Genomic DNA, 27696 nt, shown 5'->3' with positions numbered 1-27696 from the left:
TTTGGTATTGTAAATGCGCAGGCAGTGCATATCGAATCACATACAAACAATTTATTGCAGAGGTTTTGTACTTTCAGCAGAGCATCTTGATTTGCTGCTGCTCAGCATATAGCTGAGAGCGGAGAAATGCTGAACTCGTGCGGCTAACGCATACGAAACGGATGGCACGCACACATGCATTCTCCCCGTTTAAACGGTTATAAACAGTTGATTGGACGTTCAATTCAAAACTCAAAACTTAGTAACCAGTTGAGTTTGAAATTGTGTTGCGACCGACATATGAGAAGCTGCGAGAAAAACATCACGTCGCATCCCTTGTTATTTTGCTTACGTAAGTGAAAGCAAGAGATGAGATGCGACGTGCTGTTTTTGCTCTCAGTCTTTCATATATTCTGAAAGTGTATGTCTAACGCATACGAAACGGATGCACGATACATATTCCCCTTTCGCTTCGTATGTGCTGCCGTTGACGCTATTGCCGGTACAACGGTTACACACTATACCAGCGAACATACGAAGTGAAAGGGGAATATGTATCGTGCATCCGTTTCGTATGCGTTAGCCGCACGAGCTCAGCATTTCTCAGCTCTCAGCTATATGCTGAGCAGCAGCAAATCAGGATACTCTGACTTTCAGCATCAATAAATATGATGTGAATCACAATATTCAGTGATGTAAAGTTTCATATACAAAAAAGCACATTTTAAGCCCATACACCATCTGAATTTTTTTACATGTTTTTTTTCGTCACATTCGACAGATACCTGATGCCTTTTCACATTGAATATGACAGAAAACGGATTGAGGGGGACAAGTCAAAGCCATAAAACTGTCAACGATTTTTAATTATGAAACATCATATGCCGACTTTATCATTGCTGGCTTATTTTGCGCTGAATAAATAAATAGACGCCAAAAACTGAAATACAGATACGTGACATTTATCATATTTCGTGTTGTGTGTTCAAAAAAAGATTAATCTAAACAGTTTTGTTAGATTCGTTTTCCACAAGCCATCTGGATTCGAAGCTATTTTTTCAACAGATTTCCAAGTTGTTGCTTTTTTTCAACAGATCAATCAACAATGTGAATGACGATTCAAATTCTAACTGCTTCACACTAATGACTAATATTTACATAATGGCTAAAATCTCTTTTCTCATTTGGTGAGTGCCCGTCACTGGAAAAATAGCAATCAAAAATAGATCAATTAATCCATTCATCAAAACGACAAAAAATTAAGCACAATTTCCGCATTCATATTGCATTATTTATAGTCACACAGGCCGATTTTTAAAAAGACACCGACAACAGTTAAACTTCAAATCGAATAATGAACTTCTGTATGAACATATGAAAATGCGACGTAGAATGTCGTATTTACGACGTGGAATTTGCATTGATTTTATTAAATGGGTAGCGAAATGTTTATGCGACCAGATATTGTCGGACGCAAAATCCTGATTCAATAATGAGAATATTCCGAGAAAATCATTATTTCCAATCCGTGTAGTGAACCAGTATTTTCAGTTGATTTTTTGTTAATTCTTTTTCATGACACGCAATTTGCTCTGCTCCATGTGCTACCGCCATTTTTATTGATTGTAAATTCTTTCGTTAAAACGGATTTAAAATATGCGTTTTAAATTCTACGTATTTTTTCAATGCGACGTATTGTTATTGTTGATCATGATGTATTGTTCATTCAGGGACTTTAGCTAAAAGTTTCAATTGAAACCACAAATTGATCAAAAGTCAAAAGTGATTGCGGAATACAGGTTACATCAAACCATTTCTCATCTTCATCAAATAGATCCACAATCTAAATAAATCTGGCATTCTATACGAGTAGCTGTTATGAAAAACATATAAACTGATGTTTTTCAATCAGAGAAACCAATATTTTGTTCTACAATCTCTATTCACATGGATTAGATCTTTATTGTTCATTGTCAATTTGCATGGGCAAACATAGTAAGAGCAAAGTGAGAGACATACTCATTTGTGGTTTATATTGGAAATACGTGTCATTATTAATGCTTTTTTTCATACTCCTGAAATAATGTCAACAAAAAATTTATTGTGGCGTCGCATAGCATAAAAAAATAGAAGTGTGAAAACATTTAATGTGACGAAAAAATGCTCTTGCCAACCGTTTAAACTGCATAGTATTAAATGTATCATCGATATTTTATTTTGAGTTGGGAAAGGTTTGTCACAACTGTAGACACAATACGCGCGTTTTCTACGTTATAAATATTTTTCGCCGCGTTTGTAGCGGCACGTTCGCATCAAAGGTGTGATAAATATATGCTAATACAGCTGACAAGCTAGATTCCTAAACAAAATTGGTAAAACACTTTGAATCACTTTGATTTCCAATTTTGGCTCACGTTCGAAATTTGATTGGGAAACGTGAATATTGCATCACATAAAATAACGTTGATATTTTCATTGGACGCAAAACACTCTACTGACATTTATGAAAGCCCCACACGTGACTTCAAAAAAAAAAAATCTTCGAAATTGCAAAATTCGGTTCCGTTTCCATCAATTATAATGAGTTTCTTTGCAAATTCAAAAATTTTCATTCAAAACATGATTTCATCGCGAATTTTGCCCGCAATCAGAATTTACTGTCGATCAATTAGTGTTGACATTTGTTTGATTTCCAAATAGAAACGGTTTTGGTCAGTGTTCCTGTTTACAACCAAAACAAAATTGTGGAATAAAATGATTGCACGTTTCATCTTTTGCAAAAATGGTCGAACAAAAAGAAAGTCGCAGCAAAGTCGTAATTAATATTTACATAGAAAATATTTGAACGTTTTTCAGCCCACATGCTTAAAATCATACGAATCGATTTTTGATACACGTGCTGCATGTTTTTCAATACAGGCCAATATCAGTGCGGCCAATCAATCTACATACAAAAAGATACAGTTCCGTACTAAATCCATTTCCTGAGATATGTATGTTTGTTTTGATGTGCATTGTTTTTGTTTTCCGTTCGGCGTCAATTCCTTATATCGATCGGTGCTGCAAACTCTTCGAATGAGAATTCCACCAGTGATATTACCAATTTGCATATTTTTCTCACAATGGTCCGACGAGAGATTTATTTTATTTTAAAAATAGAATACAATTACTCACCCCTTGTGCTTTCTACCTGTAAACCAGATTTTCATAGTACTCTATGACGCAAATATAAATATTTATATTACAAATGGTTTTCTCTTTAGCAAATATTCATCGAATCAGAAATTCCAATGAATATGCAGCTGACAAAAGTGCACAATGAAATTCAATACATTGCAATTGCAGTTTCAAAAGTGGGGCACATATCACATTTCAGTATCAGATGGCATTTTCTACATAACCATAACTACATAGCAATAATTTATTCGGGAATTCGTAGAAAATCTGTGTGAACAATTATTCTGATTAGAATCAGATTCAGAGAAGTCAATATCAATCACAATATGAATAATGAATATCTCATTTATATTAACATCTCTCAAACATACCAACACGAAAATGAGAAACTTTTCCTCTAATTTCGAGACGATACACATTAATAGGCGGATATGGAAATAGGAGCTGTCGTCATTTGGTTTGAGAGATACACGCTTGGGTATTTTCCTTATTCAGAAACTATTCAATACGAAACACCGCACGTGCTTATATTATACGCCGCACTGATTTTTCTTCTCGTATTCTTCTTAGAGCAAATATTGTTAGGACGAGCGCTCTGAACTTTCGTTGAGGAGCAAAATATTAAAAGTTAAAAAAAAAAAATAAAAAATATTATGAGAATATATTGCTCTGAGAAACTGTCTGTTATTAAAGTGTATCATTAAGTTATTAAAGAAAGTAGTCTTAGTCTGATTTGTATTAAAGTGTATCATTTTTACTTTTCCGCACACATAGTGTAAGGTGAAAAGTATTGTAATCGGTCAAAATTTTGAAAACTTCAGAAACATGTTTTCTGGACGTTTCTGAGGTCAGAGAACCCGAATCAGGCCGTTTTGAGCATGGTTTATGTTAATCTGTACGTCGTACGTTGTACGTTGTACGTCGTACGCAAAATTTGTTAGCAAGATTGCGCTCATCGTAGAAACTTAATTCAAAATTTGACTTTACAGGATGATGTTTCGCTGGCAACCACACCATGGCGCTTCTGTCAACGTTGCTTGTCATCGTCGCGCTTTGCTCAACAGAAATATTGAAAGTTAAATGTTAATTACAGTTTGGAGTTTCAACAACTTTTTATATATACATTGCAGGTATATAAAATATAATACATATTTTTGAAAGTTTCACTGATGCTGATATTGCTTTTCCGTCCGGAATGGGTCAATCATGGTATCGCATAGCTTTTGATATGTGCTTCCTGTAAACCCACTTAATTTCACAGACATTTTATTTTTAACTTTTATCATTCATATGAAGAATGTTCAAAGAACAGGAATTTTTCGTTAGGTCATCGCTTTGTTTTTTCTTTCTCTTTTGAATTACAGACCATTTTAGGGGATAATCATTGCATCAGTTGATATATTGCCGTTTACCAAAGACGCAATTAAGTTATAATTAGTATTCGATATATCGAATACCAGAATAGAGTGATGACTATATATCGACGACGGATAGGATTTATTATTATTATAGGAAATTTGAGTATCGCCATTTCAGAACAATGCGATCTGTCTAGAATAATATTGTATTAGAAGAAAAAATCCCATTACTTGCGCGATGTAAATATTATTTGGTGTGCATGAGCTTAATTTAATTTTTTCATTGTTTATTCAGTGTAGAATAGTGGTTTTATGTTCTCATTTTATGTGTTGCAGGTGCACATCTCGTGCACATAGCAAAGCGCGACGATGACAAGCAACGTTGATAGTAGCGCCATGGTGCGGTTGCCAGCGAGACTAAAAAATAGCACAAATTTCGATCGCTTAAATTAAAAATGGTACGAATTTATGCCACCCAACATAAATTGTGGCAACCGTAATGAAGTTCTCCGTTGCCCAGCTGTCATTGTCGTCGTGCTATGGCACATAGTATTCGAAAAAAAAATATATTTGACAAAATGCACATGTTTACAAAATGTGCACCTTCCATCCATAAATTTGGGACATCAAATCATTAAATACACACACTGGTCGGTCTGATTTTTGTGTATAAAAGATTCTATTTGTAAAATGCCAATCAAGATCTATGCAACCTACTTTGGACATTTTATAAAATGAGCGCCAAAGCTGTTCCGCCTGTTATTTTTCAATTGAATCGACAATAAATTGATCGAAAATGTTAAAATTTTGTTTACTCATTGTTTTACAATGTACGTGGAATTTTGTGGTGAGTGATATTTTGAAACATTCGGTCAATTATTATAAATATTTTTAAGTGTTTTCCTTATTGCATTATTCTTTGTATGTAAACATGAATTTGCTGTCAGCGATGATAAAAGAGTAATCATAGTTCGTTAAAATGGTGTTTCGACGATATCATATGTCGTTCGCAATCGAACAGGACCCGATTTATGCAAAAAATCAATAGACTGTAAAATTATTCAATCAAATAAAAATTATTTCTTTTCATAGGACGTCTCGTCACGAGGTCAGTAAATCCTCAAGCTGGTCAAATATAAATGATTACTGGCTTAATTACACAAAAGGCTGTCCCCAACCACGAATAAAAAAACTGCGATTTGTAAACACTTTTGTAAAAATATAATCCAAGAGAAACACCTCTTTCATTCCAACATTTTCACAAAAGTTTAATAGTGTAAAAAGGTGGAATAGCATTACATGTCATCAAAAACAGTTTCATTTCACAATGCCTAACTTTCATTGAGCTTGCTTTATTTTCATTCATATTGTCATTTAATATAGATTTATACAGTTTTGAAATTTAATTGCATTTTGTGTTGTAAACTTTGCTAAAATGTAGGCCAGCACACTTGAGCAGACAAATTAATGCGGAGTAGTTTTTTGTTGTTTTGGGCGACAAGGAAAAAGTATACGATTTCGCAATCACTGTGGAGCCATGAAATTATGCAAATTATCATTTTGATTGCTTGTTCTAGAATATGGCTGTAAAACTCTTTAATAACGGTAATCCAACTTTGATCCTCATGCTAATCTTCAATCGCACACACTCAAACACATATCTAAATAATTCACTAATTGGTTATGAAATGTGATTTAACCCATAAAACGCATAAAGCGGTTTATTAAACCAAAATATCCGGCCGTAATTTATACATAGATCCATAGCATTGTTGCTTTCCATGACCATGTGATTGTGGCAGATATAATGAAGGTTCAAATTTTCGAGGAAATTTGTGTTGTTTGAAATCGAAGCGACGTAAGGATGTATATTGTATAAGAAGTAATTACCAAGCAACACATGATAGCTTACCTTTCCGCATCATTTTATTCTCATTTATTTTCGAAGCTGCACATCAAAGCCTTTTGACACGAAAGACTGAATGGAATTTTAATGACATTAATTCGATATTAATGGTATTGCCGAATTTTGGGTAAAATTCAAAAAAAAGTCGATTGTTTTACATTTAACAAATATAATAATGTGTTTATTACAAACAATGCTGTTATTATTACATAGTGTTTTGCTTGTAGCAAAAATTTCATTTTTTAAGTTTTACATAAATTTATCAATTTTTCATTGTATCACTTAGCAACAAATTACACGGTTTGTATCATTTTCAGGTGACAAAAATTTTCAATATTCGTTCAAATGAAGTCTCAATTTCATTTTTTCTGTGTGTGTTTTTTTATGTACCATTCTTTTCATAATTTCGTTGTTTGCATCCAGCTTATCAATTTTAAAATTATGGAAAATTCAATCATCTTGTTATACAACATTTCCGCAGAGCAAACAAAAACACCAAAACCGCTTTGAATTTCGTAATTTTATGTAAACACTAATAAAAAAGACATCTCGTTTCATATGTTATTTATATTCTTTTTGATTTATTGTTTAAATGCTCTCTTGATGGCTTTCATTCTGCTACGAATGTAAAATTCTATGTTTATTGAATAGCACTTAAGATGTAGATTCAAACAATTTAAATATCACGTGTATATTTTATTTTTTTAAAGTAATTATTTTGATATATTCGGCACACAAAAGGCCGTATACAAAAATATATTCAATCTCATTATTGTGCACACATATGCGAGTGACTTTGTCAAAATAGTTCATAGAACGTTTTCAATTCGCCAGTAATAAGGAAAGATGTCTTATGTTTATTTTAATCTTAAGTCTGACTTATGAAACCGTTGAGTTTAAAAAAAAAAAAAAAACGATTCAAGGTGTTTTTGATTGTCTTTTGAAATGTGACGGGACATTGTGTATTTGATTATGATTTGATTGGAACATTGAAATATATCGTTTATGTTTGAGACCACATCGATAAAAACATAGAATAAACAATTATCCATTTTGATTCAAATGGTGGCTATTGGAATATTTATAATTTGTATATTTTGCATGTAGGTGTTTGTTTTTGTACAGAATACCGCCGTTACTTCAAAGTTCCATTCATTGATTTTGAAGAAAAAAAATCGTCAATTCAAAAGAATTTCATCGAACCGACGGATTTGAACTGACGGCGGCCTGCAATTAATCTATTTCCCATATGACTTGTTTGGATATTTTATGGATAAGGTTATTCCCCTTTTTCAAATCTTATTCGATCTTCATTACATATATCAAAAACGATATCCTACAAGCATTATTTGGTTTGCTACAATCGACATTTATTAATTTAATAAATTTATTTATGATAATACCTCGAGTGTTTATCATTTTTTTAGTAAAAAAATTTACTTAACAAAATCTACGTATCAAATTACAATTGAAAATATTCTATCTTTTTTGAACCAAAGAACCTCCATACAATTTGGTTTGTTGTTAAAAACCATACTCTATCTTTGTCCCAGAAGAACTGAAATCTGTCAGCTATTTTAATCATTAATTTAATACCTAAAAAAAGTTTCAATTTCTTCACAGCCATTTTTTTTAATTAATCGCCTATTATTTTGAGCATAAAATTCTCCAATTCCAATAAATTGTTGGGCATGTATGTCGTATGTGTGTTACTTAAATGATTAAATTAAGAAATGTTTGTGATGTGTAAATTTATTTTTGTTTTCTCTTAAAGCAATTTTCTCAATGCGTAGACACATTCGCTCAATGTGAATTAGACGATTTTTATTAAATCAAATCTTACAAAAGGTATGCAACGTTTTCAGTGAAATCGAAAATAACATAAAAACTATGCTAAAGTCTATAATGACGAACACGGGAAATCCGATAGAGTTTGTATGCGCGAGCCTTATTTAAATTTCGACATTTTTTTTTTTTAAATGTGGAATTTATTGACCCAATCATATAATTTTAATGTTTTGGGTTTTCCTGCTGCCATATGTCAGCGACAACGACTTTTCAATGGATATCTGGTTACTCAATTGCATGATCAGACCGACGCCAAGCCACACAATTTCATTTTCAAACGAATCCAAGAAGTGAACCATTTGTTTGTTTGGCAAATTTATGAAAATTGTGAATCAGGAAGAAATCATAATCGTCCGTGTTCATTTTTTCGACAAATATAAGAGTCACCGGTGGCTGTCCCTTGAGAGCAAGCTAAACATATACTTAAATTTGAGACATTTCAAATAAGAAGAAAACCGACAAAAATTCCCAATTTTCAATGTACCGCGCTCTCATCATTTTCATCGCAGTTGTTGTGGTTATTCATAAATCTTTTTGTTGTTGAGAAAATCGCGATTGATTGGCGCCGCGACATAGTCTATTTTATAACATTTTTTTTTGTCACGGATTCTTTTCATAGTTTGCAAGGCATCGTTCTCTAATCGCTGCGCTGTCATAATTTCGAGAACCTGAATTCCATCACTAAGTATTATTGGTGTACAGTCAGATACGCGGATGCGAGCGCACACAAACCGAAATATATAAATATATCTATCGCAAGAAACATGAGCACACATCAACCGCGAGGCCAATAAAGCAGACATTTACTCATGAAATAGGCATGAATGTGATTCTAGTGTCTTGAATGCGTGTAAACAAATGGTCTCATGAATGTAAAAATGAAAAAAATGAATCGTTTATCGGCTAAATTTCGGTGCGGTTAATGTTCGTGCTCTCAAAACATAATTTGAATATAGCAGCAACTTAAGCAATTCATTCCTTTCTCTCTCTTTCTATCTCTATTTTTCTACTTGACGCACGCATCATTTTTTTTTTTCTTTTTTCAAATAATTTGCATTTCAAGCGAGTTTGTTTGCGTGAAATAGTCAGAACAACTATGCATACCTAACTATTGCCAAGAAAATGTGCTCCATCACTTTGAATCGCTATTTTATGAAAAGCACAATATAATTGCACGTGCATATTATCATCGAATTCTTTGAGTGCATGTTTAAGAACATTGCATTAAGAAAATTGTTTATGAAACACAAAATTGGATACAGAAATTCAGTGCATAATAATTGAGTTATCACTTATTCATCTATAACAATAGGCCGATGCACATGTTTGAAAATGTTTTTGGTTCGTTTTGTTGTTCTGTTTTGTTATGATAGAAAATTAGATTCTATTGTGTGTAGTGCACACAATAACCACTTGATGTGTATATGTATATATTTTATATAAATATGTGCGCGAAACCGAGCGGAAAAAGTGAAAGCTTTGTTCCAGCAATTACCATTTGCAAACCACAATAGGGTTGTGTTGACTGCATCTATCTTCTGGACACCGCTGAACAATACAGAATTCGCGCACACGGATAAGATATTTTTCCAGCATGGATTTAATTTACACGGATTTGCTTTATTTGCCGCATTCCGTTGCATTCTGTAGTGGTCATAGTGATGCCGTCGCTATAAATCCTTGGCGCCGTTTAACTACACGAGTCTTGTGAAGCTCGCCTTTACAACAAGCAACCATTGTTCCTCCTTGATTCAATGGAATTGTTTTTGTTTCCTTATTGCCAATACCTGAAAAAAACAACAACAAAAAATTCGTTAGAAAAATGAATGTGGATAATGCGTTGTATTTTATATTGAAAGATTTCCCAATAAGAGCAAAAACTTTTTTAATGGATTTAGTATTATTTTCTGACAATGGATTGAGTGTATGATAGTAAATTATATGAAAAGTTCAATAGCATCCGACCAACTGCTTTTCTTTCAGTTTTCAATGACCATTGTGTCGAAAGATATGGCTGCTGCTGAGTCATTTAAAAAACGTGTTTTCGCAATCTTGAAAATGTTGTTTGTAACTCTTTCTCTCTCTGTCTCTCTAACACACTTCATCACCCTACAAGTTGTAAGCTACAACATAAACATCAAGGCGAAAATCCTTGAGAAATTATTGTGCTCTCTAAAACACAATAAAATGTTAAATTGGTCACAACAAATGAAACGAAAAAACAGAACATAATAGAAAAACGTTTAAAACACGTGAAAGAATGAAACGATGTTATTCGAATGTCGAGCGCAAGTTCGATGAAAAATCACTTGATTTGAGTTGTCAACAATGTTCAATGCTATTTCACTTTAATCAAAACGATTATTTTTGATGAGTTGCCGCCAATCGAAATGACCAATAATCATTTGGCGAAGCGAGAGCGCGTGAACATTAAGAGGCGTGAAAAAAAAACTGTTCTGCTTTGTATCCATGGTCAAAAATCAATAGCCTATTTCTGAATCATTCGATAAAATGTGTGTGCTCTTTACCGTAGATGCCACATGGCATGATGTGTCGTTTTCTTCTCAATTTTCATAGATGTTATTCGATGCATTTAATTTATTTTCAATGAAACAAACGACCAAATTCTGTTAACCAAACGGTCAAAAACAAATTGATTTTTTTTCGCTCTAAATCACAGAAGTTTTACTACTATTTGCCATTACAACAAGCAATGTATACAGCATGATAAATTAATCGCAAGACACAAAGAAAATGGTTGGCATCGTGCCAAATGCAATTTACAACCTATTAGTCGTATGAGTCATCATCGATCGCGGTAGAAAACGATATTATATATTTGAAGGAAATTTTCGATTTATGTTTATTAGATAAATTTCATTCGTTGTAGACGGGATATTATCGCGACCGTGTGCGTCGAGACGGGAATTCGAATTTGCACAAGGCAAACAATCAATTAGCCCTAATGAATGAATACGAAAACGACGATAAAGAAATTGTTGCTTACCTAGTATTTTACTGACAGAAAATTTCCGTTGTTTGACCGGTCGTGCTTTTGAATCGTTCAACAAACGTTCGAATGCTTTGTATAGACTTGGCGAATTGTCTGCTACACTTATTTCACAAAATCCAATACCATGCGAAGCAGCCAATGATGCACCTTCAGACTCGCTCACCTGTCACAACAAAGAAGAAAAAAATGACAATATTAATAAATATATTCAATGTTCACAATCGCCAATACATAAATATGTGTTGTGAATCGAACAAAAAAAATACACCCCGAAAACTTGAATAAAAAAGTGAAATTTAAATTTGTTTCAAGCGATGCGTTGACATTAGATTCACCGTATCCCAAATTGATGTTTCGCCAAATGTTCGCTTGGGCGTACGCGCATTCTTGAGTTCATTAAACTAATTAGAAAATTCAACAAATCAGAAACGGGCTACCAACCAAATGACTATACCACATCTTAAATTATATTGGCAAACATAGCCGTCAGAACTTTTGACATTATACAAACAACGACCGAAATGTGAAGACGCTTTTGTAATGTAACTAAACCACATTTTTTTTTTCGAGGCACACTCAACGGTTAACGAATTTCGAACCGATTAAATACCAAATCATTCATCATATATTATATACAACTCAAACTTATGTATATATCGAATTGTCTGTATATTTTGTGGCATTTATCATTATCAATTGTTTGCATACAAGTGTTAATTTTGCAATTCAACAAAACAACAAGTACTCTCATTAATGCAAGCGCAACAGTTCACTATGTGAATAATTCATTAAATTTTATCGCTTTCAACAAATTATAGCCTTTTCATATGCTCTGATTTCAAAATCACTTAATACACAACGCAAAATAATGATGCGAAACTTTCGCAGAAATTTTTTGTTTAATTTGAAAAGCCCCAAAATCAACAAAAACGACTCTACTATAGTGAATGAGTGCGTGAGAGAGAGGTAAACAAGCTGAGTTTTGTTTATGTTTTTGATTCTGATATTCCGACATTCACAAAAGCTGACACATCAACGGGTTTCCCTTTTTCTATCTCTCTCTCTCTCTCTCTCTCTCTGTTGCTGTTTGTTTTATGGATTTCTAGGTGAGAAATGAGCATTAAATATGCTAAGATCATGGTTGTTTGCATTTTCACTTGGTGTTTTTTTCAAACTTCGCATATGAAACGCAGTTTGTGCTCTCTTTTGTACGAATTACGTGAAATTTATGATTCGAACTAAAAGATGATTGAAACGTAACAAATGAAAACCGAGGCGCATTTCAAATAGAAACAAAACATAAATTTCAAAAAAAAAAAAACAACAACCGAAAGTAATTGATGGGCACCAAATCTCAGGCGCCAAATGTGACCCCATTCGATTTGTTTAAAAAAATACTTATTTGAATCACTTACCTCTCTTAAATGATCTAGATCGGCTTTGTTTGCAATCAAATAGGCAGATGGTCCATTTTGTAGTGATTTAAGGTTGCCCAACGCTCTGGTTGCGTACTTAAAACTTTCACGATCTATAATACTGTATACGATTAGGCATGAGTCAGCCCATTGAATTTGTTCAATCGGAAAATCATTTTCGGTGTCAGCCGATACATCGATGATTTCGACATCAAGTAGACCACTGTCTAATGAAATCGTTTGGCGATACAGCAGGTCGGTCTTTGAACGATATTCACCAATATAACGTCTGGTCAAATAACGTACTGTCAATGCTATTGGGTAAATCGAATGAAATTTAAACATTTAAAAAGGGTTTTTGACTTGAGTATTAAGAAAAACGTTCAAATTAGCACGGTAACCCAATGCTTTTTTTTATTTTTCTCGAAGTTTTTTAACTCACCTGATTTGCCAACGTTAACATTCCCCAAAACGGCGATCCGGACCTTTTGTAATGAACTCTTATCTTCTGCTTTCATTGTGATCTGAAATGATAGAATACGAAACACGCTCAATTAGAAATAAACAACGGGCTCATTTTGTATGCTATCTTATATGAATACGTTTTTCAAATCAAAGGAATTTTATCACAAACAAAATAGCTCGTGAAAATTTATAGCATGTAGGCATGTGTCATTCATTGTCTGACAAGCGTGCGAAAAAAAATCACATGCGATTAATCTGATTTGATTGTGTGCGAATGTGTGTTTCACACTCAACTTATAATTTACATGCGCTTGACTTGTACTTTATGTCATTACACTCACACACATTAAATAGATCGTGTTTTTTTTTTCTTGTTTGAAATTATTTTATTTTTACATTCGCATTTAATAAATGCTTGGAATAAACGATCACTAAAATGAACAATAACAACAATACAATACAATGCCAAAATAGAATGAAAAACAAACAGTGAAAAGATGTCAAAATAAAATTCCAACGGTTTTATGGAGTCAGCGACTACAAATGCGAAATGAAAACGGAATGCGTACAGGCTAGCAATATTTGTTGATAAATACCGGTCCAAAGGAATTTTTGACGCACTCCGGATGAGAGGTAGTGAATCGTTACTGATTCCAAAGTTAAATTAAATAACGCAATCACCGTACCGCTTGGATACAAATAGGAACATTCACGAATATGTGATGCATCAGCCGCTCACAATATCTTATCACTAACATCACACACATTGTGCGAAATGGTAATGGAATGCACGAGCTGTTTCCAAGCACATATAAATCTGTATAGATATTATTATAATACATTCATTCTCAGTCATATATGAGGATAATACAACACACCAGCTGAAAATGAGCTGCACTTTGGCGCCATTTCATTTTAATTTTGATGCAATGTTTCGTCTTTCACAGCTATTTTTGATTCGTTTATTCGCACGCGCCCGTATTTGTGTGTATGCAAACTCGTAAATACCGCATTTTGTCCTTTTAATCTCATTCATTCTTTAGTGTCATGTCATTTTAATGAAATCATGTTATTTATTTTGTTGTTGCAGTGACAACTTAGGCATAATACTGCTTAACTCGCATTTTCTTTCTGTTTGAATGCACCAAATTCCATTCTACTCATTTTTCCATTTGAATTTTTTTTTTCGCTGCATTTCGCAGAGGATATTGATTAAACGGTGAAAAGTGGTAAAAATTAAAACAAAAACTCATCATATCGTTTCGAATAATGAAAATAATTATTATTATTTATTCATTTTATCTGTTTAAGTTTTTATTAATTCATCATTCCCATTACAAGCTCAATTGGCGCAAGGCTCAAACATGAAAAAAATGAGTGCTTTTAATGTGAATTAATTGCTTTGGCAATTTCATTCATTTTAATAGTTTCAAGAGAAATGGATGGTTTTAAAAACTCTAAAAATTGCTTTGCCGAATTGAATTGCTCCAAAATCTGATACACAGCATTGTTACGTTGGGTCATTTCGTCCATCATAAGATTGACGATTTTTTCAATATCATCACGTTTGGTAGCTGCTTTCTTTTCATGTGCGATAAACATATCTTCTAAATCACTCATTTGTCTAGCCGAATATTTCTTTATTTCTTTCGAATTATCTTTCATCAATTTTTTGTCAGCTTTAAAAACTTCTGTCACGTATTCCAGATTGGATTTGTCAAAATTCAAGATTGTCTTTCCCCATTTATCAAATTCATTTAATCCATTTTCAAGCAGACCAAATATGTCGGATGCATCACTTTTCAGACCTTCAAGTGCAGTTTTTACATGTTCAATTGATGAACGAAGTACTTGATGTTTTTGCACCAGATTTTCCGGATGTATTGTATAGAATGATGGTTTTTTGAAAATTTGATCAAGATTTGGCGGTTTTGGCGTTTCCTTCCGGGGCCCACACAAATTGCAATGGGTCTTTTTTTTTGTTTATAAAATAAAAGATTTTAAATGAGAAAAATTGTAAGTTGGTGAAATTTTCAATCAGACACTTACGGCACCGGCAAAAATCGCAACAGCGAAAATGACTTGGAATAAAAGCTTCATATTTTTACAAGAACTCAATAACGAACTACCTCAAAAATGCTATCGCAATTTATATTTATAGTGATCGACGAACATCGCAATAAAACATCTTGACATACAAAAATTTAAAATTTATATTCTGAAGATGTAATGAAAATTTAACGATTTTGAATATTCATTTACTTTTACACTTGGGTATATTATATGAAGAATTTGAATATTTATAAGGTCATTTGTATGAATAATTTTGGTTCTTTGGATTATTGATCAAACATTTAAATTCAATTGTATGACATGAGTAATCGCGATGCATAAATTTTGAAAATGAAAAACGAATTCATAGTTGAAAAAACTAAAGCATCGAATTACAATTCATGTGATTTGATGGATATTGAACGCAACTAATTCATCTCAACGTTCTCATTTACAAGCAACTCCTGACATTTATACCGAATGTAATAAAGACGGATAAATTGTAACGACGACGCTGTAAACTATATAAACTAAGATTCACTCGAAAGTAGTCATAAATAAATGCTCTCTGACTTTTTGTTCACGTCATTTTGTAACGCTAATGTGCAACACTATGCGAAGTCAATGAATCGAACGAAAGCATACATATTTACTTTATTACGAATCTTTTTTATCACCGAACGTGCTGCCGAACAAGCCAACACCAACAAAATTTCTACGGCTTCGCTGGCATTTGTGTGAAAATGAGAGCGTGTTCGTATTTTTGACCATAAATTGTAAACAATGTGTCACTTGTTTTATTTTCAGTGTTCGGTTTCGTTTTGTTAAAATTAAATTTCGATTCTTCACTTCACAGCCTTTTGTTGTGTTCTGTAACGTTGTTTGGCATGTGTTTCGATGCGTGCCTCTCGTGTATACAAGATCGAGAGAATAAAAAAAATGTGACATAAATGTGAACGCGTCACTCGGTCATTTATCAGGATAAGATACACATGGTCGTAGAGCGAACGCACGCTCATACATCGGAATGGCTTATTTATTACTCATTCATTTTATGAGATGTGAAAACAAAACCGAATAGAGCCCTTTTCCATTCACGCAAAACACAAGTGAATGCTCTCACGTCGCTTGTTTTAAAGCTTCATTTAAAATTCATAGACATTGGGATTTTCTTAGTCTTCTTCTCAACATTCTAGTGCACGTTCAAGCCTGCCGACGCACCAAACATTACAAGCATTTCAATCGGTTGTCAAGTTACGTCCGACCATTTGGTAAACATAATTGATGCAAAAAAATTCTGGTTCCATGACTAAGAGATAATTCGTTTTACGTGTGTGAAAGTGACAATGATTGTGTATCAAGGGTTTTGTTTGCAGTGGGAAAAGGTTTGATGACAACACAAATTTTATGAAGAATTCAATCGATATATAAACGTGACCAAATACCATCAATTATTAGCCATACACGTGCCAACTATACATTATTATGTGTTTACTGTTTGGCTTTTTAGGCATTTGCAAAAATGGTTTTTATTGGAATGTGAAATCCTCATTCCCTCTCGTCCGGCATGGATACACTTTTCAACGGTCCGATAAGAATTGATTGAACATGGTTTGATAACACAATGACTGGGCATTTTGAATAACAATTACTCGACTATTGTCATTACACTAATGCCACTAATCTCATAATAAATAACAGCAGGAAATTGATGGCCCAATATTGATAATGTGATTTGTGTTCAATTTATATTCAATTGAGTAGTAGAGATCGGTATCTGAATTTCCACATTATAAGTAGTTGATGGAAAAAACGCAGCGACGAGAATTTCATATACATTTCATCTGAATAAAACCGACACCGAAAATACATATGGATTGAATTGCATTGGCTTCAATATAGAGTGGAAAGGTATGCACGTGTCAGTTTTATTAGGCTCATCCGCGCTTATCCTATCTCTCTATAGGACATCTCTATTTGTCCAAAAGCTAATCCAGTTTTCGATCGAAGCTTTGAGCAGCAACTTATTCGTTTTCGCCGTACTTTGACTATGCTGAATAATTTTCGGCACGTTTTATCCATCAAATGTTTTTTTTTTTTCGATCAGAATATAATTAAATTTTTGCTGTCCAACGTCGAAAAAAAATTGGGCGATAACAAAAACTCAAATGATTATAAGAAAATCAAGAATGAGTGCATATTGTATAAATTAAATTCTTTTTTTCTTCAGTTTCCTTCTTCTTTGTGCCTTTTTCTAAAATTGAGTCTGAAGCTTTTTTCCTACGCTATTTTTTGACATTTTTGTTAAAATAGATTTTTGATTTTACGACACAGAGGTGCGATGAACTCGTTCATCTTGTTTTCCTCGTTGCTGTTTTCCACCTCATCAAATTCGATGCAATTCATTCGAATTCGTTTATTTGCCTGTACGCTGACAATCAACAAGTGAGGTGTGAATCATGGTACGTCGACCCAGTCTGGATCATAAAATGTACGAGAAAGAGTGCCATGAATCACGGCACATTTGCTACCGCACTGAAGATAACAGTTGACACTCGATTAGACTTTTACGTCGCTTAAATCAACTTCATTATTTGGTAACATTGAAAGTGCTATTTTATGTTATCGTTTCACATCAAATTTCTGTTTATTCTGATCATACTTCCACAAAGTACACATGATAATAATAATGCATTCCAATGTTATCATGTCATTTTACATTTTGTGCAAATGGAATGTGGTTTTTTATCCCCATCTTCCCAAGCATGGAATTAATTTGTTGTTGATATGTGCTATTCTTGTTTCGGTGATTTTTGTTATGAAAAAGGTCATCACGGTGACTAAGTTCCAGTGTATGATGGAATTGTTCTATTATTTATTGTTCTAAAATCATTTCAAGCAGCTTTATCAAGTTAGTCAAACAGATGGAGTAAAAAACCTTTGGTTAATGAATGTTGAAGGCCATTTAAAATGCTTAAAACACAAATGCATTTGCTTGATGATGAAAATGTAAGTTTTATTTTAGCGTTTGTCTTATCATCATATCTCTGGAGCCGACGGAATTTTGTTACTAAGTCAACATTGGTCGCATCCCACAAAATGCTTGCAATTGTCTTTGTATTGAAAGGTCAAAACACAGCCACAAAAAACACTCTACGCACAAAATTCTATATCCAATCTCTATTTTAATAGAGCCCCGAGGTTCAAAAGCGAATTGAGCGAAAACAATGGAGACGTGTTCTTCTTTAGATATTGTAGGCGAATGAAAATGGAACACAGAGAGAGAGTGAGACTTTAATTGGAGCTATTTTTGAGATTCTTCATTTTAAGCACAGATCACACAACCATCTACTCAACGGTAAATGTTTGCACTTTATAAGTGTCCTTAATGCTTCTTTCCAATTTAATATACATATATGAATAACGTACACTTCATTCAACACTCGAGAAAAAAAAATTATAACAGGAAAACCTTTTTTTTTCGTTTTCTAAGCCGCAGTTTGAATTAAAAATATCGAATGACGTCAACGATACAAAAAAAATCCCGACGAAAAAATGCAAAGAATACTTTTCGTCAAACAATTATGAAGGGCATTGGTGTGTTAAAATCTAAACTAAAGTATGAAGAAGAATGTTGAACATTCAATGAAAGAGGTTTGAATTATTCCAAGTATTTTAATATAACAAAAAAAAATTTTTGTTATGAATATGCGTCAAAGGAAGGGACTTTTTGATACTTTCTGTAGGTTTTTCGTTAAATCCGGAAAAAAGCAACAGCAACAATACTTTGACTTTTGAAATTTTATCATCGTTTTGCAAATGCCAAAAGGTGTTGAAGTGTTTGCACGGAATCGTACAAGCATACATATAGGCGTATGTATCTTAATTACTTTTATGGTATACGATATTGCGTGGGAAAATGCAAAAGTCAAACGAAGAAATTGGCAAATTATGTTGAAGTACAATCTTGTTCAATAATATATTCAAATTAAATGGTAGTGATGCCTTAAAATGGGACAGTTTTGTTAAATTTTGTGCCTGGTAAATTCGTAAGACACGTGTTCTAAATTATGACCCAATTTTCTGTGCAAAAAAAATGAAACAACAATTCAATGTCGAATGGTTTATGTAGTATGAAATAGAAAAGTGTCAAGTATCTGAAACATATTACGTTGTGACAGTCAACATTCGCAAATAAGTAAAATAATTATTCATGTGGCTAGTTTTAGTGGCAAAAGCATCAGTTTTTGACACCAGAACAAAAATTCGCAAAAATTTGGTTCAAGGTTTCCAAAACAATTCGCGAGATCTTTTATTAGAAAAAAGAAAATTCATTTCGAAGAGTCCCAATTTTCTCTCTCACGTCTAGTAATCTTATTAAATAATGTTGCTTCAGCAAGGCTATCATCATTGTATTATCCGATTAAACAGTCAAATCGCCGAAAAAGAAATGTATTTGAAGTGCTAATTTTAAGCTCGATAAAATAGACGAAGAAAAAAGGACAATATAAAATTTCGCTTTGATTTGAAAACACCTAAATGAATATATATCATTTCAAAATTCAATTGGATTTTTTTTCTTTGTTGGCCTGACAACACAATTATTTTAAATACCTGATCGCATTCAAGTTGATTTTTGTTTGACTTTTCAATGGTTGTCTATCGTATCAAATATTATTCAAAAAGCGAAAATGACATACTTATACATTTTTTGTTGGTAGAAATGGGTCATGAATTGTGAGTCTGAAAACAGCAGACTTTTAAAATCATTTTGCAACGCGAAATAGCGAACAGAATAATTTTCTTATAAAAAAACCATCGATTGTTCACATGACTTGCTTCTCGTCTCGTTGGTTTTCCAGTGAATTTTTCACAATGTTTTTTTCGTTGCGCTTTCTAATACTTGAACATAACGCTTGTTTATTTGTTCAATTGAATAGTATATGTTTTATTCCCATTAGCGATTTTAAGGTGAAACCCGATATTTGATGATTCTGGTATGGAACTTGTTGTGTTATTATATGTGAACTTTGACATTTTCCTAACATTTTAATCGCTAGAAGAAATGTTGATACATTGATGCTATGTGATATTATGTGCAAATGTCAAAGGTGAATTCAGATCTAAGGAGGCACTTAGAACAGCGTGCACACGATTGTTCTCACTTTTATATACAACATAACAATACTTTGTTGAAAGCATATATCTCAAATTTCAATAATTTTTACCGGATTTTCATTTTGATACCTATACAGCCACACCAGATGCTGTAAGCACATATTAAAAAAAATAAAATATGTTTTCCTTGTTTCCCTTGTGGTTCGTGGTCTCAAAAAAGAGAATTCGTTTGGTATGAGTGAGCACATTAATGGCATACAAGCGAAATATCGCAGCTGTTGTAAATGAAAATCCTTACCAAACTGTATTCTTCATTTGTCAAAGTTTTCGGCATTTTATGCGCTGAAAATCCAACATTGACATTGAGAAGAATTCATCAACGAGAGTTTTGTGCAAATTAGCTCGAACTTACTTCGAAAGCTCCGTTCAATAGATTGTTTCGCTGAACTTGAAGAATCAAAGAAGAAATAAATTCGAAATTTCGACTGTTGCCAAGTCGAATTCAACAACTTATCATTCTGCTGAGTGCTTAAATCAATTTCTCAGAATGAGGCACATCATAATCTATATGCACATTATTAATTTCAATCCGGGAAAGAACACATCACAAATAAATAAATATCATGAATTTCAATTAAGTGGCCATACTCATATATGTTATTTTAGAATCGTCTCCATAATATGTATAGCATACATTGTATAGACGGAGTATTCTCTGTTTTTTCTTTCTCTCAACCCAGTACAGATTCTTGAATTATTCTGCACACAATAAACAAGAAATACCGAATAGCAAAATACGATGGCATTTAGACAATGAGAAAATAAAATAAGTAAATGCCGCGACCGTAAAGCGCACTTCAGACAACTTTTCTTCTCCATTCCCTCTTGTGTTTCGTGAATAAAGCCACTTTCAGTGGAAGTGGTACAATCGGCGACAGCTTTCACTTTATATGTTTGCGAACCGCTTTGGTATCGTTAAACGTTTAAGGATGTACATGTCGCGGCAACAACCTTAATATCGTACTTGTACAAAACATGCGATTTCATTGGATTAGTTGTCAATTTAGCAGACGCAAAAGAATTTTCGCAACCGACAATAAACACATATTACAGTCTCCAACTGACTGCGTTAGAACAATATCGCATTTGAATGGTATAGGTTCGGGTCAATTTTGTGTGTAGCAAAATAAAGAAAGTGTTGGAACATGATGAAAATCCAGTTGGATCAGAGAGTAGATTTAGGTAAGGCCGATGGATCTATTTCATGTTGAAAAGTCAACTTGATGCGAGACACAAAAAAGCTCATAATTCATAAAATACATATCAAAAAATTCTTTTGCCAGAAAGAAAAAATATGTTCGCCGTTTCTCAGCGACTACAAGCACGTGTTGAGTGGTTATTCCTGCATTCGTTTGACATTTTCGAATTGTAATATGAGGAAGTCAAGAAACGGAAAATTGCATATCTGTAACATTTATCAAAAATGATAGATAAAGCTTTCGCAAGTATATTTGGATGAAATAACAATATTTCAACACAACCGCTGTTACCAACCGAATGTGTAGCTGTTTGCTCTTCATTTCCTCATTCAATCCAATAAAATGGTTTTGTTTTGATATGTGCGAAAGGTTTATTTTTATCCAAAATCAAATTTTAATCTTCGCTTTTGCCATTTCCAAATGAATTGGTTATTATGTTTTTGCAACCTACCTGCTGGATTTGGTGGGAAGTGAAAATGGTCGAAAATGGGAAAAAGCAACGGGAAAAGCACACGTTTATTATGCGAGAATCAAGCTTTCATCCCACACGCACCCAAGAGGATAATCACATTGTAAGTTTGTATGTTTGGTTTGTAGGCTAAATCCTTGCTCTTTGCTATTCCGCATGGAAACAAGAACTAAATACGGTACAATATTTCGTTCTAAACAGTCATACGACATAAATGCTTAAGAGCTATACAGCCAAACACTACACGACAAATGCTAGAACGCGTATCTTTCGTTGTTATTTAATCAAACTGTATATACGTTGTAAAGAGGATTTGCGTGTGACAAACAATGCATTATACTAGCAGGTGAAGAGCATTTTTTCAGACAAAATACACATATTTGCCATTATAATTGAAATATAATACGAATTCGTAGATATGTAACAAAAAATGGATGTGTCTGTGATTACATTGCATAATGCGTGACATTGAATCACTTTCATTCATTCATAAGTATGTTTGAGGAATTTGATACGTATGTTCAAGGTAAAAAAAAATCCAAATCGATTGCGGCGGTTATGGTTGTATTCATCCAACGTCGTGTAACTTTTTTTTATTTGATCTTTTGTGAAAGAGTTCTAAGAAAAACCAAAAAACATTTCATACACATAGGTCGAAATTTAATTCCCATTTGAACGTTCCAATGCAATAGACATTGTTTTGAAAGCTATAACAGTGTAACGATGGTGATTGTTAGAACCGTTGACTAGATAAGACAAACTGTTTCCGTTGGCTGTTATTATTGGTTGACCCTCAAATTGAAAACAACAGCAATGTTATTTTAACGGTTTTATCAATAGACCAATTTTATGGAAGTATTTCTATTTTATCGCATTCATCCAAGTACATTTCAATTCCAACGAATTCATAAAAAGTGTTATTACGATGCAGGCCGCCATCGGCATTTTGCCAGAATGATTATTATTAGGATTTTGCCGATTATATCAGACGAATAATAAAAAAAATCCAATACTTTGCGTAAAAAACAAATACAAATCGCATTCAGTGATTTTCCTCTGATGTTCTTACAACCTAATTAAAATCACGGTACATCGATGATGTTATATAAGATAGCTCATCAAAACGATGTGTGAAAAACAGATGCCAAACTCTTTATTAACATCGACATTATCATGCAAGGCTTCTATGCCATCTATTCAAGTACACTTTAATCATTAATCGATGCTCACTCCTTCGGTGATAATGAGATTTTCTCATTAAAAAAATTCGCACAAACATTTCGCTCGAAACAAACATATTCCTTGCAGGAAATAAATACCCGTACATATCATGATGACAAAATTCCTCCGAAAATTATGAAAATTCAATGCGTAATTCCATTGATACATCAATAAATGCCTGTCGATTCATAGCCATGGTAAATATTTGCTTCATTTTTTTCGCTATATATCTAACACGTCCATCAACAGTGTATATAATTGTTCACGGAACAACTGAATGGAACGGAAAAAAAAGTCTGCCACATTATGTTGCTACGCCATTTATTATGACTACTCCGCCGAAATTTATCACACTTTTATTATTATTTCTGCTCAAGTAATTCTATTGGTATCCGTTTAATGTACAAAGTACTTTTATGCTTCCAGTCAGTTTATCTATATATTGTTTAATGTATTTCAGATTTTTTGGATTATTATGTGGGGAAAAATCTCGTTTTTGGAAATATCACATAGACAAAGACGAAAAAAGAACTTGATGAACATATAATGTCTTTGGATAAATCCATTTCGCTGGAATAAAAGAGTAATGCAATTGGACTTGGCGACATTCTAATATTTCAGTACAATTCTCTTTCGATAGTTTTGTTCAACTGCAACATTTTCCATTCATTTGATTCGATGAAAATAGAAATTAATTTTTTGTCATTGTCATTGTGGGTTGTCTTTTTTTGAGTACTGCCAGGCTTTTCGATATATTACATAGTTAATTTTGCATCTTCATGGAATTTTGATGATAAGCATCAACGTTTCCGCTTTTTCGTTGCTAAACTGATGATAATCTTCACCAAAGTGAGTGTTTCTTTTTTTTCTCGCTTGTAACTCTTGATGAGATTTGATTGTGCGTACATATTGGATGAACAATTCTTAACGGATTTTGGTGAAAAAGAAAATTAGAATGAGCGCGTGTACCTTCTTTACATTAAGTGACTCTTCAGAATTTCTCATTTCATACAAACTGAAGTGCACTTACAATGACATTGAAATTTTCCATTCACATGAACAATACAGTGTCATATATAAATTGGTCACTTCCGACTATTTGCTTTTCTACGTTCTTTGCTATCTCTGCGGACAATCAACCATTTTCTTCAAAAATATATATTTTTTCAATATTTTGAAAGCGAAAAGATTTATATCGGCTCCAAGCATATTAATATACAATTTTTATGTATTTCGACTGTGCGAAGAAATAAAACCGAACTTTGAGCGAGAATATTTATTGACGAGAATGTGATTTTGGCAGCGAACTTTGTATGATGTGATACGCAAAAGATGTGTGAAACGCGTTTTAACTGACGCCGGTGTGTGACGTTGATTCCGTGTATATTAAAGTTTGTCTCGTCGTTCCGATGATGATATCGAATAAATGTTGACACATTGATTATTATTATTTTTTTTTTGTTTGCGCTCATTAAATTTAAATTTGAACGTGGCAAGATTTAACTTATTCTATGGCTTTGAAACAAAATGTATTCGTTTAATGTGCAATTCGACCCCAATGTATTGCAATTCATTTATGTTAAACATACGTGCAAAAAACGATTGAGAATGCATGATTTCTTCTGTGATACACAGAGCGTCAGGGAGCATCTATTCTCTTATTTGGCAATTCCATCAACAAATCGTATTATTTTTGTTCAAACTAAACAACTTAAAGCATGTATACAGATATTTTGTTTGTGAATAGATATTTCCTCTGGTTGTTTGTTCATTTTTTTTTGTTTGCAAATTTCGTATTATATATTTTACGTATATCACGTCATAGCATGAGTAAATTCATTCATCCACAAAATGTGTGATGGTTAAATAAAATGTGCAGTTTATTTAAGATTTGAGATTCAACTTAAAAAATATAAATATTAACATTGAACATCACGTTTACCGCATTTTAAAATGTTCGTTTGTATTTTTCCATTCATATCTGTTTATTTCGATTCCAGGGCCAACAGAAACATTTACCGAATGATTTGCATGTAGTTGAGAAAATTCATTCATGAAACCATATTTTCCACATCAACAAAAACAAATAATTTTCTGACTGAATGAAAGTAATGTGTGAAATATGCTTGCTAATGGAACTGTGGTATACCGAGTGAGTTTTTTATTTACAACAAGACTTCGAGGTTCAGTCGTAAATTTTTTTTTGTTTATCAAATTTTGTTTATCAAACTGAGGCGAAACGATGATTTGGAGAATGAAAACCTACGCAAATGCATGCAAAGTGGTTTTTCAAATCGTAGGATGAATTAAAAAAAATGGTTTTACCTTTCCCATCTAATAGCATTTTATTACACATCAAACATTCTATCACAATCATAAAACAAACAAAAAATTCACTTTTTTTCATTACAAACCAAGTATTACAAAAATATTAAGTGTTCAGTGACCAAAACTGATAAGAAAATCATTTGATAAATAAAAGTATACAGTGACCTACCTTCAGAAGTTCTGATACCATAACAAATGACATCTATCTAACGATAAATACGATGTGATTTTATAGTTGCCGGTGTAAATTTGCAGCACTTCAGCTGATAGCCGTTTTTCACACTCTAAATTAAAATTGTTCAATTTGATTTAAACTCAAACTTTATTTATTATTATTTGAAATGTATCTGAATAGCACTGAGTTTGAACTCTTTGAAATTTATTCGTCTTTTTTATAATATATTAACTTTTACATTTTCATTAAAATATTTTCAATTTCGAGATTTAATTTTTCTTTATCAAAAACTACAGATGAAATAAAACACGTTACTGAACTAAAATTGACTGTGTACTATTTCACTGTTCAATACAATGTGCTGTTGAAATGACGACGATCGCACTTTTCGAGAGTAGCAAAAATTCGCAAATAAAATTTAGAAAAATTTCTTCTTAGTTTTTTAGTTGAGATAATTTCAGTATGAACTCTAGCTAACGACTGAAGTGAATTTTCAATCGTCGCTCATATTTATAGATTGTGCGGCTTCGCCTGGCCAACTGTTGAATGTACGAAGTGAAATGGAAAAACGACGATCATGCGCAAACTCAGGCTAAAATGTATATTTATATTGCTGTGTTATGAACACAATAAATGAAAAGCAATATAATTCAAACTGCACAGCTCTTTTCCTCAATGCATAATAAAGTCTCATATGGCTTTGTATTGTAGAAAATATACAGGAATAAGATGACATTCATAAGAGAAACCGTTGGGAACAAAATAAGCAAGAAAAGAGTAGGTATTGATTTCAATCTAATTGAAAATTTTCACCAAAGCAATAAAAGAATGAGAAGCCGAGAATGGAATAAGAAAATGGCACGTAGAGACAAGCAAGAATACAACGTGTTAAAAGGGTTTTATAACGTAAGTGACATCTTCGTAAAATCTTGTAATTACTTTGCACAAATCATCATAATAAATCAAGTATCATTTGTTTCATTGGAAGCATGCAAACTGTTGAATAATCAAATTAAATGTATATTTGACTCCTTTGTTGTGAAAAAATACCCTTTCTTTTGATTCTTTTACCATTCTATATAAAAGTTTCCCGACATTAATTGCACTGATTGAATTTACCATTACGTATTATTAACTAAGTTTAGAAAAAAAAACGTCCTTTTCCAGTGAGATTTCGCCTCTTGAAAGAAGACACTTTCGTGAATCATAAATATTACAGCTTAGAAAAAAGACAGTAGAAACACGCTTTGGCGTTGAATACTTTCGGTTACATAATCATTGGAAAACAATGAATTGTTCGAATCAATAAGAAAAAAGAAAAGAATAGGCATGTCTGAATTGTATAATTCTGAAGATTGCATGTTTCGGCATGCTTGAAGTAAAACATAACGAAGTCTGGGAATTATCCATCGCATTTTACGACGCACAATGAGATGAAAAAAGATTCTTACAAAATAAGCATTGTATAATATTTCTTGAAATTTTCTATTGCGTTATATAGCCTACATTGTTATACCATTTTGATACGTACATAAGTCATGTATTCAGTTGAAAATGATTTTGATAAGATCGATTCGATTGAATTTGAAATTATTTCATTAAAACCAATTTCCGATGCTAATTGATACAAGAAAATGTCGCCACTCATCGGCTAAGCTCTAAATTCCTAATCAAGAAAGGGGTTTACATGTCTGACATAATTGGCTTTGTCTCCAATTTCACTAAATCAAATACAACATAGTCAAAGCTATGGCCTTAAATCACAAATAATATTCGGAACATTTGAGTTGATAATTCGCCGCTTTAGTCAAAACTATTGTTCATTTCGGAAAGTGTGCTTCAAAACGTGCTTTCGACTCGAGTTTCTTATCATGTTCTGAAAACAATCTCCTTCGAAAAAAAAACATCCGGCT

At 32.9% G+C, this 27696-nt stretch overlaps 2 protein-coding genes across 3 annotated transcripts; both read right to left on the bottom strand.

Moving 5' to 3' along the window:
* Positions 1-6722: 6722 nt before the first annotated feature.
* LOC116338200 (ras-related and estrogen-regulated growth inhibitor-like protein) lies at positions 6723-25965 on the bottom strand. Of its 2 annotated transcripts, none has more exons than XM_031763316.1 (5): positions 25778-25965; positions 13139-13220; positions 12697-13010; positions 11276-11444; positions 6723-10055 (listed from the first exon to the last, which is right to left on the bottom strand). In XM_031763316.1, exons 1-5 carry the CDS (start codon positions 25808-25810, stop codon positions 9922-9924), a joined length of 732 nt encoding a protein of 243 aa, XP_031619176.1. In that variant the 5' UTR covers positions 25811-25965; the 3' UTR covers positions 6723-9921. The 2 variants fall into 2 exon arrangements, with proteins under 2 accessions (XP_031619176.1, XP_031619177.1); XM_031763317.1 differs by lacking the exon at positions 25778-25965 and adding an exon at positions 15610-15794.
* LOC116338201 lies at positions 14419-15331 on the bottom strand. The gene is made up of 2 exons (XM_031763318.1): positions 15211-15331; positions 14419-15132 (listed from the first exon to the last, which is right to left on the bottom strand). The coding sequence occupies exons 1-2, from the start codon at positions 15259-15261 to the stop codon at positions 14545-14547; spliced, it is 639 nt and encodes a 212-aa protein (XP_031619178.1). The 5' UTR covers positions 15262-15331; the 3' UTR covers positions 14419-14544.
* Positions 25966-27696: the final 1731 nt, after the last annotated feature.

This window comes from Contarinia nasturtii, unplaced genomic scaffold (genome assembly GCF_009176525.2).
Source record: "Contarinia nasturtii isolate CC-2019 unplaced genomic scaffold, AAFC_CNas_1.1 Cnas_scaffold_350, whole genome shotgun sequence".
In the NCBI taxonomy this organism is placed as follows: Eukaryota; Metazoa; Arthropoda; class Insecta; order Diptera; family Cecidomyiidae; genus Contarinia; species Contarinia nasturtii.
This window is presented reverse-complemented; position numbering and strand designations above follow the sequence as displayed.

Coding starts and splice junctions, on each gene's coding strand:
- LOC116338201 (XM_031763318.1), bottom strand. CDS start 15,261: ATGAAGCTTTTATTCCAAGTCATTTTCGCTGTTGCGATTTTTGCCGGT. Junction 15,133..15,210: donor TTGCGATTTTTGCCGGTGCC/GTAAGTGTCTGA, acceptor ACAAAAAAAAAG/ACCCATTGCAATTTGTGTGG.
- LOC116338200 (XM_031763316.1), bottom strand. CDS start 25,810: ATGTCATTTGTTATGGTATCAGAACTTCTGAAG. Junction 13,011..13,138: donor TGTTAACGTTGGCAAATCAG/GTGAGTTAAAAA, acceptor TTTACCCAATAG/CATTGACAGTACGTTATTTG. Junction 10,056..11,275: donor TTCTGTCAGTAAAATACTAG/GTAAGCAACAAT, acceptor TGTTTTTTTCAG/GTATTGGCAATAAGGAAACA.